Source organism: Falco naumanni, chromosome 8, assembly GCF_017639655.2.
Source record: "Falco naumanni isolate bFalNau1 chromosome 8, bFalNau1.pat, whole genome shotgun sequence".
NCBI lineage: Eukaryota > Metazoa > Chordata > Aves > Falconiformes > Falconidae > Falco > Falco naumanni.
This window is the reverse complement of record NC_054061.1, coordinates 31883361-31903937: the sequence shown is the minus strand read 5'-3', so window position 1 is coordinate 31903937 and position 20577 is coordinate 31883361. Positions and strand designations below refer to the sequence as shown.

The 20577-nt window shown below is 37.3% G+C and overlaps 1 protein-coding gene across 3 annotated transcripts in view; it reads left to right on the top strand.

The window, feature by feature from the left end:
* Window positions 1-20577, top strand: part of CCDC93 (coiled-coil domain containing 93) — a 51257-nt gene that overhangs the window by 16048 nt on the left and 14632 nt on the right. For all 3 annotated transcript variants that reach the window (XR_005829288.1, XM_040603508.1, XM_040603509.1), the window contains 12 exons: window positions 46-146; window positions 3668-3707; window positions 5110-5202; window positions 5671-5721; window positions 6766-6852; window positions 11664-11780; window positions 16100-16162; window positions 16358-16431; window positions 16963-17044; window positions 18321-18392; window positions 19478-19549; window positions 19834-19942. Coding sequence is in view for 2 of the 3 variants with exons in the window: in XM_040603508.1 (XP_040459442.1) it covers window positions 46-146; window positions 3668-3707; window positions 5110-5202; window positions 5671-5721; window positions 6766-6852; window positions 11664-11780; window positions 16100-16162; window positions 16358-16431; window positions 16963-17044; window positions 18321-18392; window positions 19478-19549; window positions 19834-19942 (961 nt within the window). In the remaining variant the exon portion in view is untranslated. The remainder of the gene's footprint in view (window positions 1-45; window positions 147-3667; window positions 3708-5109; window positions 5203-5670; window positions 5722-6765; window positions 6853-11663; window positions 11781-16099; window positions 16163-16357; window positions 16432-16962; window positions 17045-18320; window positions 18393-19477; window positions 19550-19833; window positions 19943-20577) is intronic.

The following is a 20577-nucleotide window of genomic DNA, read 5'->3' as shown; positions in this document are numbered from 1 at the left end:
TAGAAAAGCCTTCTACAAGCTCTGAATTTGTTCACTGTCTTACAGGAGGTTTACAAGCCTCAGAGAAAATATAAACGTCAGAAGGGAGCTGAAGAACTGCTAGATGAGGAATCAAAGGTTCATGCTACGCTTCTGGAATACGGCAGGTGTGAAAGGCTTCATTTAATTGTCTGTGGGTTTTGTATTGTGTGTATTTAGAAGCATACCATATAAAATCTGGATTGTGGGATTTTTTTCTACTACTTGAGAATCAAACTTTCAGATTTACTCCTCCTTGGTTTTGGATCTTGTTTGCTTACCCTGTAAATTCTTCAGGGACTGGACAGTCCTCGTGTGTGTGAACAATATTTTGTAAAATGGGAGCCCAAGTTCTGACTTTATGCTGCTAGTAGGGTGTGTTTATTTAAGTTGTTCTTTGCTTCATAAAAATGGCTGAAATTAATGGTGCTTCTAGGTGCTGTCTGCCAACCAATATTTGCCTCTTTGCAAGCAATCCCCAGAAAGTGGGGTGGGGGTGAAGGAGATGAAGTTGTTACTGCTTTTTTTTTTTTTTTTTATGTAGTTCTTGTGTGGTTGCTACATCAGGAGGCTGAATCATGGTTTAGTGCTTTCTTGTCTTGCTTTCTGTAAACTTCATATACTGAGACCATGTTCCCAAGGTTTCCATTTATCCATTACTTTTGGAAGACCCTCTGGCTTATTGAGAGCTCTCTAAACACCTAAAAATAATGGTACAGTTTCTGATTCTAGTGTCTATTTCCAATTTTCTTTTAATAGATTAGTGATATGGACAGCTTGTCTGCTGTCTGAGCTCTTAATTAGTGCAAATGACATATGAACTCATTTTTGTGTCTTCTATGGCTTCTCCCCCAAAGCCATAGATTATTTTTGTTGTTGTTGTGTTACTGTTTTGAGTACCTTCCTTTTACCCTTTTTGTGCATTTTTCTTGACACACAGTTGAAATGAGCCAAGTGTCCTGGTTGCAGATTGCTTATAATCTTCCCCTTTCATTCATCATCATATTTTGTGAGGGCAGTGTAGACAAATGTAATGGAAAATAAGCTGAAAGATGTTAAGTATGGTGAAATCCTCTGTGTGCTCCTAAGGAGTGAAACAGACACTTGGGTGTCCTGTTACTCAGCAGAGCATTTCTGACACTGCATCAACTTTATATACAAGTGGTTAACTGTAGAACTTTTCCCTTCCTTCCACCTCGAGTGCAGTTCAGTGCACTTACCTGAAGTATAGCAAGGTGCTCACAAATTGGAGTCCAAAGAGCAGATATGGAAAAATGAAGTCCTGGTGTACTCCTGCCTATTTATAGTTTCTTGTACTGTTTCAGTGTCATTACTACATACTGGTGTCAATAGACCTCTCCTAACAAACAAGAAGAGTATAAAATAGTTTATGCAGTTTAAGGGAATTTTTGTGTATGATTTTTCTAAAGTAATTTTAATGGTTTGTTGTTTTCTTGGGTTTGGGTTTTGTTTTTTTTAAGTAAAACTCGGAATCACTATACAGCTTGAAAATTGAAATAAAAAGATGTTTTCTGTAGAGCCTCAGAAATTGTTTTAGTTTTAGGTACTGTGCAACGGTTGAGACCTAAGTAAAGCTCATTTCTGCTGGAAAACATAAATCTTTAATATAAAAAACAATGAAAATGGATGATGGGGAAAGTTTAAGTACAGTAAGAACAGAGAAGTAGGAGGTGTTGAAGATATCAAGGAACTGCTCTTCTGTTGTATACGTGTGCATTGGTACATAGATATGAGGAGCAGTTTGGGATTAAGAAAGATGACCAAGAACTTGTGACCTTTTGGGAAGGAAAATCCCTCTTCAGGACAGTATGTGTTGAGGTGAATTGCTAGGGCTCTGCAATACTACAGAAGAACAAAGGAAGAAGAGGTATTTTGTGTTTGAAGGGCATTTATTTAAATTGGTGATACGGAGGAAGGACAGTATTTAGAGTTATCTGATATGGAGGGCTTAACGTGGATTGGATAGAAGTGGGAGGTAATTAGGATAATTGCAGGATTTCAATGTATTCTGGTAACGATTTATTAATGAATTCTCAAAGCATAAAACTCTTGATCAGAAAACTATATAGTGCAAAAATAAAGAACATCTGAGAAAATGACAGTAGTGAGACACACAAATAGCTGCTTTGTGTGTTTTGGTAGAGAAAGAAACCCTTAATGAAGGACATAGTATGTCTACTGTGAACTAGTGATAAATTGGCAAAGAGTTCAAAGACTCTTGCACTGTCCCGATGCCAAACGCAGCATTACTCGGATCCAGCTGGTGGTAGTGCCACATTCTAAGTTCATTTTTGATCTTGTGGCCTCCAGCTTAGAGATTATCACGAGGGAGCTCGGACATGGTAGCCTGGCGTTGGCCAGGGTCTGGCTCAAGAGTGGAGTGATGCCAGTGAGCATCTTTCCACACAGTTGCATAGTCTGTCTTAGTAAAGGGCGTTCATTGCCACAGCTTTGCACATTACCTGTCAGCTTTCAGCAAAGTACAGTCAGTTTCTACAACAGATGTGAGATGTTAAGCCTGGGAGGTGTCTGGGCTCTCTGTTGATACAGCTGATGGTTGTTTTTGTTATTGCTGTCCTAGTGCAGTTCATTACTTGGATGCAGTTATTTCTGTGTGAAAATAAAATTGTGCTCCTACAGAAAGCAAGAAGAGATAATGATAAAGGCAACGCTACTTACAAATGCTTCTATACTAATACAACTTTGTGCATGTTCTGTGGAAGGTTAGTGCTCTGCCGCAGTCTTTGCATTGCTAAGCTTTAAAGTACAGAGAGAACTTTAATGTTGGGGAACTCTTGAAGACTTGGGAGTTACGCTGTAGTAAAATATGAATATACCTGCCAAGTATAAGTATGGAATAAATGGAGAACTGGTGACAATTGGTACGCCTGCTTAGGATTACTTTTAATTTTTAGCCATAAAAGACTTATAAACAGTCCTGCTTCTGCAGTAGTTAAGGAATTAAACAGCTGTAGGTCTGAGTTAGAACTGATCTTGCTGATTAACTTTTCATATCTGTGTACGTGGTGGGTTTAGTGCCTCGTGAGATGTTTGCTTGCTGATATCTAAAATTTCTTTCTACCTGTTTTTTCTTTAAGATGGTCATTCCCAAAATAACAACATAGCTCAAATGTCAGGTTTTTTTCTCTCACTCAGAAAAACAGATGTAAGGAAGTTTGAGTATATATTTAAAGCTCTGAATCCCATGCTTCAGAAAGAAGCTTCAGATTCATCAAAGCACACAAGAAGCATGAATATTCTTTGGGGAGTAGAGATTGCACTAGCAATTTCCAGAGGTCTTTCCAGAATTCAGTAGTACATAGCTAATGGCTTGGGATTAACTTCCAAATGGAAAGAGAGCCCTACTTTTCCCTTTCATGAGCTTTACATGGCAATATTTAATGAACAGTCTACACTTACAAATCGTGATGGAAGGGGTAGATGGAGCTGAAATTGTTCTGTAAATATGCTGCAGTACATGCTTGTTTAATTTATTTGAAGTATGACAAAACTAACCTGAACCTGGCTGTTGGTGCATTTCTGATGTGGAAAACTGATAGAAACTTACTGTGTTTGTGGAAGTTGTAAACAGCAATGTACTACTTTAATGTTACTGTTGTTCTTTTAGGAGATACGGATTTAGCAAACAATCTGGAAAAACAGAACAGGTAAAAATTATGCTAATTTTAAATACTTGCTGGAAGAATTACATTGTTTTTGTTGAAGTGCTGGTTACTGTAAGTTCTTAAAGGAATACAACGGAATAAGCAGCTATAATTTCTATTATTGCCAGCTCTTAAAAATGGCTAACTTAAACTAAAAATCTGCATGCCATTAAGGATGCTGTTGATTACAGTCTCATTTTTTAAAGTATTTCCTTCATCAGTACTCAAACATCCCATTTTGAAAATGTGATTTTTGGCTTAGAAGGAAGGATGTTTGGGTGTTGTGGTTTTTTTGTTGTTTTGTTTTGTTTTTTAGTGTAAGGTAATGACATACCCTGTCTAATGACTGACTTTTAACTAGGCATTTCATGATGTGATCATTAAAGAGTTTTTCCTTTTTTAAAAAAAAAAACATTCAGCTTGGGAGAAATTTTGTAGGCATTTGTTACTAACAGGTTATTTAATGGGATAGAAAAACATGATACCATGCCATAAGTAAATCATAGTACCTCTCGAAAAGCAGCATCCTTGCTGTGCTTTTGATGATTATGGAATCGTAAAATGTCCTTGTCAGAGTGTTTTCAGGTGTTTTTTTTTTATTTCAGTTCAGATATTACTTTGGCTACAAGTTATTACAGACAGAGGTAATGAAGAAATGCATTAAACATGTACTGCAGTGTCTGTGACATGGAGTATATTAAGGTTGCCTTTCTTCATTATCTCAGTATTCTGCATACAAATTTAGCATTCAGATTTTATAAGTGGAGATGCTTCCCAATCTAGGCATACCTCTTGTTCCCTCAAAGTAAGTACCAGACTGCAGTCATGTTCATAGAATTTATTTTGTTTCTTAAAAAATATTATGGACTTTGAAATGTTGTATATTAGATGGTCATAATCATGTTTGTGTGAATTGTCTTCAGTAAGGCAAAAATGGTCATTAGTCGGGTTACTGGTGAAATAGTGACCTAGAAATTGATTGTGTCTGTCACCAGTTCTCATTAGTGTAGTAGTATGAAATGTGACAGAACTAGGTGATTTTATACCGATATTGAAATTATTAAAAAATGATTTATGTTAAAAAAAAAAAAACAAAAAAACAACCAACCTGCTTTCTGCTGTATAGCAAACACATTCTGGGGTAGCTAGTTGTCTTGTGAGGTTGGTAGTTGTCAGATGGCTGTAGAGTAAGGATTCTTTGTCCCAGACACTGTCTTGAGCAGCTGGAATACTTGTGAAATTAATGAGGGTTATGTTTCAGTTGGCATGAATTGGAGTGTGAAGATGTTCCAGGCTGAAATGTATTCTTAAGAATAGAAAGCTATATACCAATTTTCTCCTTGCTGTTTTTATTCATACTTTAGAATACTGAAATTAGATATAATATTCTCTTTTTCTTTAAAAGGCTGAAGATAAAAAAATTGCACTACCTCCAGGGCTGGCAGCAGCAGGAAAAGCTGAGCCTTGTGATGAAGATGACCTTCAGGCTGCTGAAGAGGTGTGCCACATACCTAGTAGGCATGGATGTTACTAACTTGGGGGAGGACAGCAATTATCACTGCCCAGTCATTCTCTGTAAGAAGGAAAACTTCCACGCTTAGCTGAAGTGAGAGTTGCTTCCCACAGGAGAATATGGAACCTGAAAATTATATGTAAAATTAAATGTTTTTTGATGTTTAGTGCCAAAAGTCTTGACTTTTTATTTTTGAATCTGAGAATTTTTAAAAGGTCAGTTTTCAGTTGACGGTAGGAGCTGAATACTTTTGAGTGAACCTGTACTATTATAAGGAAAATTTGGTAACTTTAGCTACCCCTTCTTTAACTTGCACAGATTTACTGTCTCATTACATGCATTACAATACAGATATGATACTAATTGCATATATGTGCCCCTGTCACTAGGCAGAAGTAAGTTAATTATTGAAAGATAAGTTGTTATATGTAATTCCTTGTGTTTTTGTCCTAGCTTCGCATTAAAACTCTGATGACTGGAATGGCTGCAATGGCAACAGAAGAGGTAAACAACAGTGAAAACTGATAAAACTTTGTTTAAATTATGACTGATTATGGCAGTTATTTCTAAAATCAGGTTAGTGGTCTGAAGTCTTGGATTTTAAATTTGCATGAAGTGAGTGCAAGAAAAGATGGCTTAATTGGGAAGACAGTATTTTTTATGAGGCTGGCGACTTAATAATTTGCCTTGAGATGATAAAAGCAATATAAATAAGTGCCTCATTCAAGTGGTTTCTACAAAGAGATTTTCAGGGGAAAGACGTCACAGTGCAGCTACATAAGCTGCAGTATGATTTACTTTACTCATCTTGTGAAGATATCCAGAGAACTAATCGTTTTACTGGCAAGAGTGGAGGAAAATTTTACATATTTCAGTGTGTTTTTCAAAGCACTGGAAAATATTTCTAAACACCATTCGTCTAAGAAAATGAAAATACTGGATGTGTATCTTGTTTTCTTAATTGGTTGTAGTTAATGGAACTTGTAGGCTGCTGTAATTTTGGAAATACTTACATTTTGATTTCTGGGTGACAGGACTGGGAAGAAATTCAGTTGTTAAACATTGTTTCTGTTTATGCTGAAGCCACAGAAGAAAAGGTAGTAATTAGGCTAGTCTCCAAGTTGATTGACATGCTTTCTACTGAAATCCACTGTAGAAATCAGTTCTACTTGAAGATTGGTTTTAGACATGCATTCTTTGAAAGGTGCATTGTTTCACCCATCTGCATTTGTTATAATTTGGCTCAAAATGTGGTACAATAGTGATATTTTTTTTTATTACCGTGCATGCAAAATTCAGTATACAGAATACAATTAGAAGTTTTTGAAAATATGAATTCAAATTTGATAAAAGGTTGTAAGTGAGAAATTTCCATCAGCGAAGTGTTTTGGGGGAGCGCAATGTTTCTTTTTTAAATTATTAGAGATATTTTTTTTTTACCCAGCGCAAAGGTTTTGTATATTTTTGTTAAAATTAGAGCTTGGGGAATTGCCATGGAAAAAGCATAGGCAATTCCACAACGCAAATACTTTCTTGACACAATTGCAGGGCAAATTGACAGCAAGCACAGTTGGTCAAATTGTTGGACTCCAGTCGGATGAGATCAAGCAAATAGTGTCAGAATACGCTGAAAAGGTAAGTGTGTTACCTGATTGTGTTTTACAGAGACATTTTTGATAGCTTGTTAATTTAGGCCTTAAGCTTCCAACTTAATTGCCATGATTCTTTTGAAACAACAGTGTGTCATGTATGCTGTGGATAGCAGCATAGTCAGGATTCAGGAATGTATTTTAATGAGATTTAAATATGCACAAGCTTTTGGTATGGTAGTACATATTGCTGAATTGCATTCATGAGTAGTTAGTGTTTAAGCACTTGCTTAAACATTCTCATGAATAAAGAGCCTGAGTTGATATCTGTTCAAACCAGAGGCCTAAATTCTTAATGCATTTTAAAATGTTTGATGTTAAGTACAAAAATACAGTTCTGTGGGCCTGCTCAGAGAAGAAGCTAGGCTGCTCTGCTCTGATCCCACACTGGGATCTTACTTGCAGTGGGCTCCAATTCTTAGTCATGCCATGGATCTCTAGTTTTGAATATAGTGTCATCAAATCCAAACCTTTGTTGCTTTTAGAAGTCAAGGCAATTAAATGTACATATTATCTCCATTACTGGTGTTCAACTGAGATGGGTTTTACAGTATTGTGAAAAGAAAATCTGGCTTTTAAAGCAATTAATACATACAATACATCACTGCCAGGTATGAGTTATAGGTCGCTCTTATTTGTCCAGTAGTCTTCTCATATTTCTTCTTTTTTGTTGACACATATGAGGTATGGAGCTTTCCCTTTTGGGAGATAAACCCTATAACTCAGAGTCTATAGCAAATTCTTGGCCTTTCTTCATTATAAAGGATTAGAAGAACAGAAGCCCAAGGGTCATATTTCAACATTACATTTCTTCTGTTCTGAGAGAAGGCAGCAGGACCTTGACTATTATAGTAGAACAATGATTAATACTCTGGAAAGTAAGAACTGATTCAAGTCAAACCAAAAATATATAGCTTTTCAAATCTATGAGATGTGACCAAAAAAATGTATATCTCTGTGTATATATATTCATGCACCAGAAAAATGAGAATTAAGGATGTTATCAAACAGTTTATTGAAGCATTGGCAATGTTTGGATATAGTTCTAATAGTTTTAACCCCTTGTAACTACATAGTTTGAAGAACACAGCAGTGCTTTTTTGTCTACCAGTCCTAATAGAAGGCACAGGCCCAGTGAAGAAAGCTGTCAGACAGAATTCTAGATTCGATGTTGTATGTACCAGGACCTTTCTTACAAGATGGCATTTTTGCAGAAGATCAGTGCATACAGTTTTCTGCATTTTCCCCTCCTTTCTGCTGCTGTTAACTTGCTGGGCAAACTGGAAGGAAGATACCAGTGTTGTTCCTCACTTCCTAAAAATGCTGGCAGGAAGTTATTGACATGGCTTTTGTCTGTCTATTTGTCACCAGCTTTAAGGACAGTTATTCAAAGTAGCTTTGATTTTGCTTGTTGGAAGGATTCTTACTCTGAGGATCTGTAAGTATAGTCATAAATAACAAGTGTTTTTTTCTAGGAGTAGAATAGGAGGAAAGCTTGTTCCCTGGTAAAATGAGAGAACAACTAAAACTAGAGAAGTGCTGTCTCAAAACGACCCCCTTCAAAAATTCCTGAAGGAGAATCCTGTACAACAGTTCTAAATGCTGTTTGTAAGTTGCTTCTGTCTTGAGAAGTTGACTCAGAATATTATTTGACTTCTGTACTCCTATATCAAAGATTACTATTACACCTTAAACAGTCAGTTGAAGTAACATCTAATGAGCATTTCAACCATTTAGTGTGGTTAGGGATTGTTGTTCAAGGAAGATATTAAATTAGATATTTTTTTTTTTGTTTGAGGAAACCCTCAAAGATAAAGTGATATGCAGTGATTTTTATCTTTGGGTTCCTGGGTCTTGGGAAAGCATCAAGGAAAAATGACAGCAAATTACATTGAAATAACTGCTAAAGATCTGCATGCAACTTGACTGAAAACAAATCTGAACTGCTACAGGCTGGAGATATTTTGGGTTTTTTTACCCAACACCCCCTGTGGGCTTGAGACTGAACCTCAAACTGAGGTAATTACCATACAGCGGTTTGGGTTGGAAGGGACCTTAAAGATCACCTAATTCCACCCCCACCCCCCGCCATGGGCAGGGACACCTTCCACCAGCCTGGGTTGCTCCAAGCCCCATCCAGCCTGGCCTCGGGCACTGCCAGGGATGGGGACTAACTATAACTAATGATGGAACTGGTCACAGATCTAAACCTGTGAAGTCTATTTGCTAGTAAGGAGAATGGTTGAACATGAAGATACAAACACAACTAATTACTATATTTACTACTGCTGCAAAATTTGTATTTTTGTACAGACTTTTTTTTAAGAATGTGAAGTTCTCTAAAGAAAGATCATTACTCTAATTATTGGAAAGTGCTATAAGCACTGATTTCTGTGAGAGTATCTCATTACGAAGAATAACATTACTTGCATATCCTTCCTTCCTCCTTCCCATTTAAAACTTCTACATGTGAACAGTGGGAGGCAGGCTCTTGAAGTCTAGAATTAGCCATTTATTTTGGCTAGCAGTTTTTGAGGTGTCATAGTTCAGTGATCCTTATCCACAATTATTATGGCATTTTAACTTCTGTCATAGAAAAAGGCTGTTAACACTTCTTGTTTAACTTGCTTGATTTGGCTAAATTTTTTAGGGCATTTGAGCAGTTGTGGGGAACAGGAAGAGTGAAGAAGTGAGTCTACACCTGTCAGCAGTGGGGGATAATGTGTGTTAACAGAGAAGTTGAAGGATGTATCCGCGTATCCCTTCTTGTCACATGTAACTGAAGTTCTTGTTTTGAGATAGTACCAAACTGATGATCTTAAATAGTCAGAGACACTGGTGCTCAGATATGACTTTCTTAAATTATGTTCAAAAGGCAATGGCTGTTTTGGTCTAGTAAGAGACCAGGTGACAACAATACTGTCAAAAGCAAAGTGGTTTCTGTAACTTGTACTTTCTTCCTTCTGTGCTAAAAGATGCATTTTTCTCAACAGACTGGAACACAATTCCTTGGGAACTTTGTAGTGTTGCTGCAGAGCAGATCCTTAGCCTGCTTTGACTGCATGAGGCTTAACCCTAGTTTCTTCATTTGCAAACCAAAAGGATTTTTCTGCAGAAACCTCTGTATTACAGTGATGGTTATTTCCCATTTTCAGAAAGCAAGTTTTAACAGCCCACTTTTTGAGAGGTGACCTTTCTTTATACCAAAGCTGTACTGTGTGCATTTTTACTATTTTTGCAAGAGCAGTCTCAGATTGGTTTAGCTTATGTTTTTTTCTCTTCCAGTTTTCTTGATTTGCACATTATGCATATTAGATAGGCTAATCATATGATGAGGAGGTTGGAGTCTTAGAATGCATGACATGATGAGGGAATGTGACTTGACTAAATTAGAGGAATAAATAAATCTGAATGTGTATTTCTTAAATAGTTCAGTGTTACAGATGTTGCTTAGAGGCATTTTTTTTCTTTCCCAGCAAATGGAAAGTACCCATGTGACTTGGGTTAAGATATCTGAGTCGGTCTTTTCTTGCTGTGGATGTAAAACTAACAAATCATTAAGCTGCTCTTCAATATGAATGACACAGGAAATGGAGAAGAGGAAGACAGGTTTATGCCTTTTATTTTTATTTAAAATTAAGCTGTTAATAAAGACCGGCTCTACCCGTCTGCCTAGAGTGGATACCAGGAGCAGATATGAGTGAGGAGGATTTCGTACTTCCTGTAACATTTTTGCTGGCTGTACATTGCAGTGGTTGTCAACGTTTGATAATTGTTCAAAAAGCACTTGGTATTGAAGTCTTCGACAGGCTCTGCAAATTGACACCTGACGTACTTGAAATTTAGCAGTTTTTCTAATGAAATATTGGAAAATGGATTAACTGGAAAAAGAAGTCAGAGTGCATGAGGGAAATTACCAAAACGGATGGATGGAGTATTAAAGTGAGGACTTCCAAAAGGTACAAACACTGTTGAGGCAAATAACCACTTAGACATCTAGCTATTACTGAGTTTCACTCATTCTTTTGTCTATAGCAAATACACAATTTCTATTATAAATGCTATTCCCAGTAAGGAATGCTTCTGGCAGCTTTCATTTCACAATTCAGAGAGAACAGGAGACTGGAGCCAGATTGCTATCTTCATTATGTATTTGAGACACTTTCTTGGTAATGCGTGCTGGATTGAGTGGTTTTCAGAGACTGGTGTCAGTAGCACACACACATGCACAAAAAAAATGCTTGAAGTGCTAAATGTATCTACCACACCAAGTATGTCATTGTCATTCAGCATAAAGATGCATCCAAACTAGTATTTCAGAATCCAAATATACAATTTTTCAAGGCTTTAAATTCTTTTTATAGTTCTATATATCTATTTATTGGGGTATGAAGCATCTCTGATTCAACAAGGTCAGTAAATACCACTGCTTAACATAGTTTTTAGCATGTTTTTGTATTTTCCACTTAAGAACTCTACCAGGTTTTTGCATCCGTGCTGCAGTTAAACTCTTTGTTTCTTCTAGTATGCTGTAGTATTTTTCCACCTGTCTCAGGGCACCTGACTTCATTTTTAGCTTGCTTTACCTGTTACCTTTGCGATCCAATTCAATTGTTCAGCCACTTCCTTATCTTGATGCGAGATAAATCAGGAATGCATTCTTTCTGTTGGATAGTGTGACACAGTTCTTGATAAGGAGTATCACAGGTTTATTCTACTTTGGCATTTCCTGAGCTATTGAAGAAGCAAAAAGTTACGGCATGAGGTCCAACAGGCTGTTCTTACTGCTTATTTTAGCAATCTGAGCTTTCTGCTGAGGAGCGACCAGAAAGGCTTGGAGCTGCCCAGCAACATAGAAGGAAGGTGGCATCTCTGAATAAGCAGATTTTGCAAAAAACGAAACTCCTGGAAGAGGTAAGTATTGTGTATGTAATAAAGAAGAAAACATTGATAAATGTGGTTGATCACAATGTTTTTGCCATCCAGAAAAAAACTTGCAAGCTATCTTCTGTATGAGCAATTTGTCATGCTGAACATTCATTTCAGCATCTCTGAATGTCTTGCTTGCACATTTATTACTAAGACAATGTGGCTGATTTTATATTAAAAAATTGTATAGCCCTGTCTGTGAGGAAGGGGCTAGCTAATCAAAACATGCTTTTCCTCCCCCCCCCACCCCACCTGTCTTGGAGAAAAACAGAGGAAGTATCTCCATTTGACTTCTTAGCTATAGTGTTGAATGGGCTGTTTCCATGATTTTAAGAAACTATTTCGGAGGTTACTCTATGTGCTAGAAATGAAAGACAGGATGTAATAAAAAGCCATATAAGCCAGCTTGTCTCAGGACTGACTGTGGTGGGATTTTTTTCTTGCTTGTTTGTTTGGGGGTGGTTTTACACAGTCACTGCTTGGTTCACATCTTCACACTTATTTTAGGGGGGCAAAGGCTCTTGCATTTGTGCGCATACTCTGTAAGTAGGAGCAAGAGCCACCATTCCTGTGTTTTAACCTACTTGTGCTATTGCCATTTAAACCTAGAAAAGAAAAAGTGGAGAAGTTATGCCATTAATGAAATGTTGCTTTTAATTATGCATACTGCTGTAATCAGCAACATGTTACCTCTGGCTTGCAGAATTTGGTGAAAAGATAGTGCATCAGAGTCCATAATTGGAAGAGCTTGCCAAAAGCAAATATACTTGAGGAAAAACTGTGGCTGACTTCTGTGGTTGATACTCTTGTCAAGTACAGCACTGCTCCAGCAGCCTTCATCTGTTTTTTGTTTTGCTCTGCTCTTGTCAGCAATGTGTTAACGCCTTGCATCTTGACTGGGTTTGCCTATTAAGTGTTGGGGGTACAGGGGCTCCAAAAGATAGCGCTGTATAGCATGTTTTATGAGGCAGTAAAGTGTTCAGTCTTACAAACAACAGAGGTAGAAGAATGGTAGTTTTGAAAGCCTTACCTACTATGGTGTAACTATGGCAGCACCATATTTTTAACCTCTGCCACTTACTAGACCTGACTTTTTTTAAAATTCTACTTTTAGAAGAGTCTTTAACAGTACATTAAAGTCTTCTATTTAAAGGATATTTATTCCTTCAAGACTTAAATCTCCTTTCAGTAAAGCATATGCTGTGAACTCTTCAGTAAAGCATATGTTTTTGAATCTCTGGCTAGCATTCAAGTAATACTAAGTTTAAATAAAGCTATAGAAATAAAACCTGTGCACGAAAAGTTGGAAAGACTAATTGCCTATCCTGCTCTGTGTTTTTTCTCTTCTTTTTTCCCAACTTTAATAAAAGCTTTATGAAGAACTGGTGCAGTTTCTTCTTACTTTATTTTGCACAAAGAAGAATTTTCAGAGGGTAGAGAATGACAGTTTAAGTGGTAAATATTAGATTGCATTTCCTTTGGATCATGCAGAACAAGGGGGTGTTTTTTGTTCTTCTTAAACTGATGCATTTCTTGTGTTGCCCTATTGGTACGCCTCATCTGTTAAAAATGGCATTTTTTCCATTAGTCAATAACCCTGTACAACTGTTAGTTGCACTGTATGTTGAATGTAAACCATGTCTGTCACAATTTCTCCCTGTTCTAGAGTGAAATACTAGGAAGTATTATAATATACTGAAATTAAATACACATTTACTTATTTATTTCACTTGAGTTTGTATTCTTTTAACACTTTGGTAATACGAGTTTTCCATTTCTATGTCAAACATAACTTTGGTGCCTTGTCAAGATACTGACTGTTAGTAAAAAAAAATACTGACAATACCTAGCATTTAGATTCAGGCTGATGTGTCAGGCTCTCAAAATCATAATATGGTCTTACAGAGAGTTAAATCCTGCATGAATTCCCATGTTGGTTTGAGTGTTTTTCCTGAAGTAGAAACAGAAATTGCAGAATGAGATCTTTGGAAATTCAGGAGTGCAGGGAAAACAAGAGGATGTTCAGTGTATCCTAAGTCGTTGCAGTGTGTTTCTGTCACACATCAACTCTTCTTCTAAACCACGATGGCTATGAGACGGGCATATGAGGGAGATACAGATGTGCTGTGTGTATGTTGTAGAATGGAGACAGATGCAGGCTCTTCCAGCATCTGCTCTGAGCTAAGCAGGTTGCAGACTTGTTTGAGATAAGATGCTTTGTTGTCATGACTGACAAGTGTTAAACACTGCCCTGTTGTAACAAGGAGCAAGCTTGCTCAACTTCAAAGATGTCCTAGTACAGTTCTGCAGCTTTTGGTTGTGCCCACCAGCTCACATCCATCTGCAGTTTTTCTGCAGTCAGTATGTAGGCATACTGGAAGCGTGCTTAGTTTGAATTTTTTTTTAAAAAAGTGCAGTACCAGAACACTGCACCACAGCCCTTGCATTGGGAGAACAGTTGGTGTTCTTGGAGGCAGTTGGCTCAAGCGGGATTTTGGGGAGGACAACCCAGGTACGGTTGTGTAGGAAGAGTAGCATTAAGGAAACTGTGACAGCTAGCTCAGGTTTCAAACAACGAAAAAGTGCAGTAGCACAGTTCCCCACTCCTGCTGTTTCCTTGATGTTTCTTGCCTAGTTGAGCAGTAGGAGAGGCTGGTAAATGAGCTTAGCAGTTGTGGGTGGCTTTTGCAGCTATTCTGTGTTGTGCTGTTATGATCTGGAAAGCAGAAAGGATCTGACAAAGTCTATGCAGCCTCAATGACTGAAATGTTCAAAAGCATTTTTCTGTAACAGATGGCTCCCATTCTAGAGAATTGTAGCATATTGTGGCTACTGAATTAGCAATACAGAATATGCCTGTAACTAGATATATGCTGACTGGATTACATCTTCGTGCCTGGTGCAAGTAATTTCCTTTACCGGCTTCCCTGGCATATGAATGAATGTATTTGCTTGCTTTCCAGTTACTGCTGAGAAGAAAGCAGTTTGGGGTGGGCAGGAAACATTGTAAACCACACAAAATTGATGCAGTCATTACTTTATTACAGATCTTCTAACTGCCAAACAAACTTCATAATCCACAGGAAAACTTAAGTATTTCTGAATCTGTTATCATGCTATTTGTCATTTTAACAGTTAAGAGCTGTTTAATTCTGGGTTGCTATTTCCAGTACATATGTCTCAGTGCTGAGTTTTCATGTGGGGGAAAAAAGTACTGACAGCTATAACCCAAATATAATCCTTTTATCACTTTAATAAAAGTTTCCTGGCTAAACTATTTTATTTTTTTTTACCACTTGCCGAAGACAGCTTTTGAAATCAGTGACAGTCAAGACCCCACTTTTAAAACATGTTTGAAGTTCTGGCTTCAGTACTGCAGTAAGTTTTGGCAAGAGTTCTCATAACAAATAGTTCTTTAGGTCAGTGTTCGTGAGATGTGGACTGCAGGCTTATAATTGTTTTGGGGTTTGCCCACCTACTTACAATTCAGTCTGTTGGTGAATTACTGGTGAAAAATACGGAAAACAATGAAAAAAGCTGTCTTTTTGTAAATTTGGTTGTGGAAAGGGATGAGTCACAGCTCTGTGTTGTGAAAAGCAGCATGAAAAAAGTGGAACAGAAACCAAAATGTGCGTTTCTTTGTTTGTAACACTTCTGCTCTACTTCTGTAACCCATGTCCCATTTTTGTTGTTACGATTTGCAATATAATCTTTATTTTTATAAAAGGACTTTTAAAAAGGATGTTCTTCTAAAATTAGCCTCTATAAATTATTGGACAAGTGAAATATCCAGTGGTGTTTTGCTAACTGCCTTATTAGACTTCCCATATTTACACATAATCATAAACAAGCTTGCTTATTTGCTATGGGCATGTCTGTGGTATGGTGCCATGGCATTTCTATGCAAGTCTTGAATCACCCTGACTTATTTGGAGAAGTATGAAATGGGACTCTTTTCTTTAGCCTAGTGTGAAATTAGACCAGTATAACTGGGCTCGATAACTTTGAGCAGTTTAGGAGAGATCCTGTCTAATAAGTTCACATTCTGTTCACATCTGTCTTTGAAAAGCTGCTGTTTATTCCGGGACCTAATACATGTTTGCTGCTGTTAATTAAATATTCAACCAGAATTCTTGTAATCAAATGCTCTTAGAGTAGATGACAAGAAAAGATGGTGTTTGTGATGGTTGGTGTATTGTTTAATAGGCAACCTTTATTAACAGCTCAAAAATTGCTATTCTCCATTACAGGTGTAATTGGCATGAATACAGAATCAAACTCTTTTTCTTTCTCTTTCATAATAGTTGCAAGCTAAATGTACTGATCTGCAGGCAAAATGTACAGAAGCAAAAAAGACATTAACAGAGGTAATCCTTCTTTGGTTTTCTGTGTACTGATTCTAGCAGAATAATTTTTGAGAAGCTGTGTGTAGAGGGATGTATTAAATGGTGAAGGCTTTTGACAGCTTAACTCACTGATCGCATGGTGTGGGAATGCTAAGTACCTTGAAATATTTTATGTGTGGAAGTGTATTTCAATTGATTCCTAATTGCAACCCTTAGGTGAAGAGTTACAGTGAAAAGCTGGACAAGGAATTGGCAGCCTTAGAAACAATAGAATCCCAAGCAGATTCTAGGTAAGTTTCTTCCTTTGTGACCTGTGAAATTCTGAAAAATGGTGGTTTTAAAATGAATCATTGAATTTTTCTTGCTTTGTCAACCTTAATAAATAATTAAAATTTAAAAATTAAATAATTCTCCAGCTTGCTTTCTAAAGACAGGAAAATATTACCATAGTGTTCAGTCAGAATGAAAAGTGTCAATCTGTAGTTGAAAATAATTGTAGGTGTTTAAAGCAGAAAAACCCTAGACACGTTTGACAAGTAGATGAGGCCTTCCTGATTTATTTTCTTCATATTGGAAGCCTTCAGCTCACATAAATTAAACAGGAGTCTTTCTCAAAACCTCCACAATAATGAGGCCAGAACATAGCAAACACATCAAAATACTCTGTGTAATACTACACTTTTATTTTGACTTTCGTATATCAGTGGTGATACTTGGGGTTTTAATTTACACGGATTTTGCTGGACAAATGTCTTTTGGTTCTCATCTGTTTAAATTTGAAAGTAAAAATCTAATGTGTCTTACTAGATCTTCAAATTTAGCTTATTACAGAGTCTGCGAGCGCTGGTGGCCATGAATGAAAACCTAAAAAGCCAGGAGCAAGAGTTCAAAGCACATTGTAGGGTAAGTTTTAGTTTCTTAAGTAAGGATTCATTTAAAACTTGGTAAATAACTATTATACTTCTTCCCAATTTGTTGTGTTGTGTGTGTTTACTGGTAGTTCCAGGTTTATATTGAATATTGCCCCCGGGTTGATTTGCAGCAGAATTATGGACAATTGCTCAGTTCTGCAGTGTATTGCATCTGCAACAAGGCTGAAGACCAGGAAGGTTGGAACTAGATCAGCTAGCTGGACTTGCCCCCTGCCTTGGAGCAGGAAGGCTGCCAAGGCATCTGAGTTACTGTGGCCTTCAATGTGCCGTTGTGCCTGAGACTGTCGTACAGGGCAGTTCCCAGACATGGAGTGCCGGATCAGCCTTACCCTGGTCACAGCTGTGGCTCTCCTTGGTTTCGTTACCATTCTGCTGAGAGCAACTCGGGGCGGGTTGATGGGGAGCACTGACACCTAAACTTGCTATTAGGTGGTACTAGATACCCACCTGTGCTATTCAGAACCTGGAATGGATTGTCTCTTCTTGGATAATGCAGCCAACACTGACTTGAGGGGAGGTACAGCGCCAAGAGGCGGGCTTCCTGAAGGCCCTTAGCCTTGGAGCAACCCACCAAAAAAAGACAAGACTGAGATGAAGCTATTACAGTTTTCAGGGCGTGTTTCAGTTTTACTGCGTAATAGCTGTTTTGCTGTTTACTGCTGTATTTATGGACTGACTAGAAATATGGTTGGAGAGAATAGTTTTCATTTTCTACCGTTTAAACGGTAACGGATGGGATTTAAGAGAATGAAAAGCAGTAAAAAGAAGTGGTGCCCTGAGGTGTAGACTGAGCATAGGAACCTTGTTTTCCCATACATACTCCTTTGGAAATCTCTGAAGGATTGCAGTGGAAACTACCTTGCAAGTAATTTTAGATTTGTTCGTTTCTAGAAGTGCCATATGTTGCAGTCCGGTGTCGTGCTGTTACTGTTGTAATACTCCTTTGCTTCTTCAGTCTCATTTTCGATGTCAGTCATTAGTTGTCCTAGCTGGATCTAGTATATTTGAAAGTGAGAAATAAATCTGTTCCCATGTTTGATAAAAACAGACAGCTCTATGTAATGAGCAATAATGGATGCCTTACCCTTAAGTAGGGAATGCTGTTTAATCTCACAAATTTAAATATAAAGTGTGTGGTCAGCTCCACAATTTTGTTCAAGGTGTATGTTGTCAAGCTTCCTGCTCTCCCCTGTTAGGAAGATAGGTCTCAGTTAAAAGCCACATAAATCTGTTTGTTTGTTTTAAAGGAAGAAATGGAGAGACTTCAACAAAATATTGAGAATTTGAAAGCTGAGGCAGTGGAAAACGGGGAGGAACAGGTAATAGCAAATGTCTATATTCAACGTGTTTTAAAATGTTGGTTTAGGTCCTGAATTTGGGAATGTACTCATAAGCATTAAAGTATCTGTTGCAATCTCTGAAAAAATCTGTTCTTTCCCCCCGGTAGAGCCACAGTTCAGACTAATAGTCGTAGAAATACAATAGGCTGAAAATAGCTGTAATATTCTTCATTATTCTTGGAGAATCCATGGGGCTAACTCACGGGTGGTTTTTTGTGCATTTTACTGCTTTCTTTGTGGTACCTGAGGAAAATCTCTGGGTATTAAAAGCAGTGCATAGCTCTGACAAAAACAGGCCTTCTTTGGAAAGCATGTTTGTTTTGGTGGGTTTTTTCCCCCCCCTAAAAATGGATTTTGTTGAAGGATGAAAGCACAGGTTTTCAGTGGCTCGGTACGTTGCATATCATGAGCAGCTGTCAGAAGTTAGGCTTTAACACAAGTGCATCCACACTGATGGCAATGAATAATGAATGAACAGAAAAGGAAAAGCTTGAATGACTTGTGTATTTAATGGGTAAATATTTGATACATGTATGCCTCTGAAATGAGGTAGATTACAGGTTCCATGATACTGCTGTCGTTCTGAACACAGCATGAAAAAATTAAAATGTAAACCTAAATCTTAAATTTTTAGACAAGAAAAAATTATCTTAAAAGTCCACAATCCAGGATTCTAGAATACTTCTCAGAGGAGGGTTTATGTTCTGTCCTGGACTATGTTTATCCTTAACCCCTGCCACTGAATCAAAGTATAAACATTTAGACAAGGAGTATGGACAATCTTCCAATACGTATCTTCATTTAAAGTGTGACAAATCTTAAAAGCTAAAATGTCAAAAGTTTAAAAGCTAGCGAAATGCACTTGTTTACAGCAAAAGATGTCAGGTTTTTAATGCAGATTCTGAGTCATTGTTAAAAAAATAACAGCAAATGGTGGTGTTACTGTGGGAGCCATTAAACAGAAGACAGGCAAATATAGAAAACAAGCCCAGTCTGCACATTTTTGCACTACAGCCCTCATATGCTGCTCTAATATACAATTGTATTGGGCTCTCAAATTCTAGGAGCCGAATAGGATTATAGAACAGCAGTACAAAACTGAGAAAGATAAACTTCAAAAGATCCGGCTGTTACTGGTGAGTAAGTCTGTGAATTTACTTGTACAAAATTATTGGCAATTTTCTTATCTTGTAACTTCTAATACTTCTTTTTGTTTTCTAATCTTAAAAAGTTTTTTTTGTCACAAATCAATTAGGAAAAAAAAATTGAGCCTTAGCCAATGCGCTTTTTTTTTTCTTTTTTTTTTATAAATTATGTAGTAACAAAGTATTGCTGGGGCAAGGTGTGGGGGGGCCTTCATCCATTTTAAGAAGAGAACAAGAAGAGGCTTTGTTTTCTCCCCTCTTAACTTTCTGTTCAGGCACGAAGAAACAGAGAAATAGCCGTTTTACAACGCAAGATTGATGAAGTACCCAGCCGAGCTGAGCTAACGCAGTATCAGAAGAGATTTATTGAACTTTACAGTCAAGGTATGTATATCAAGCAGGAGCATCCTGCTGAAGGCTTAAGCCCTGAAAGGTGGGCAGTTTCATTTTAAGCGTATGGCATGTAACAACAGCACTTGCTAATTTTGTGCTATTTTAAGGGTCTTTTGGTATCCATGTCATACACCCTATTCTCAAGGTTTTATAAGCTGGTGATAAAATTTTCCTAAGGGTGGAACTTGATGCACAAAATCTCTGGAGTAAACTGTCTGCAACAGGTTCAGTCATTTAGGTTAATGACCACTGTGTTTAGGAAGTCCTTAATTAACCATTTACAGGTGAGGTTGCTGTAAATTTGAGTTGTGTTTAATTAATTGCTTTTAGCATTAGTTCGCTTTCATTGTTTTCATTGACATGAGATACGTGGTTGTGGACCACACTACGTCAAAAACTATGAAGTAAAGGCAATTTCTTGAAGGGAATGTTTTCTTTCATTTTTTACTTATAAATACCCTGCAGTATCTTGGTAAGATCAGAGTACAAATAGTCTTTAGCTCTTTTTTTGTCTGGTAAGAAGTTACAAAATGGGAAAATGTGCTCATCTGACTTTTTTTTTTTGATAGATATGTGTTTGCTGTGCATGGATATTACTGAACATGCAAACTGAATACAATTTTAAG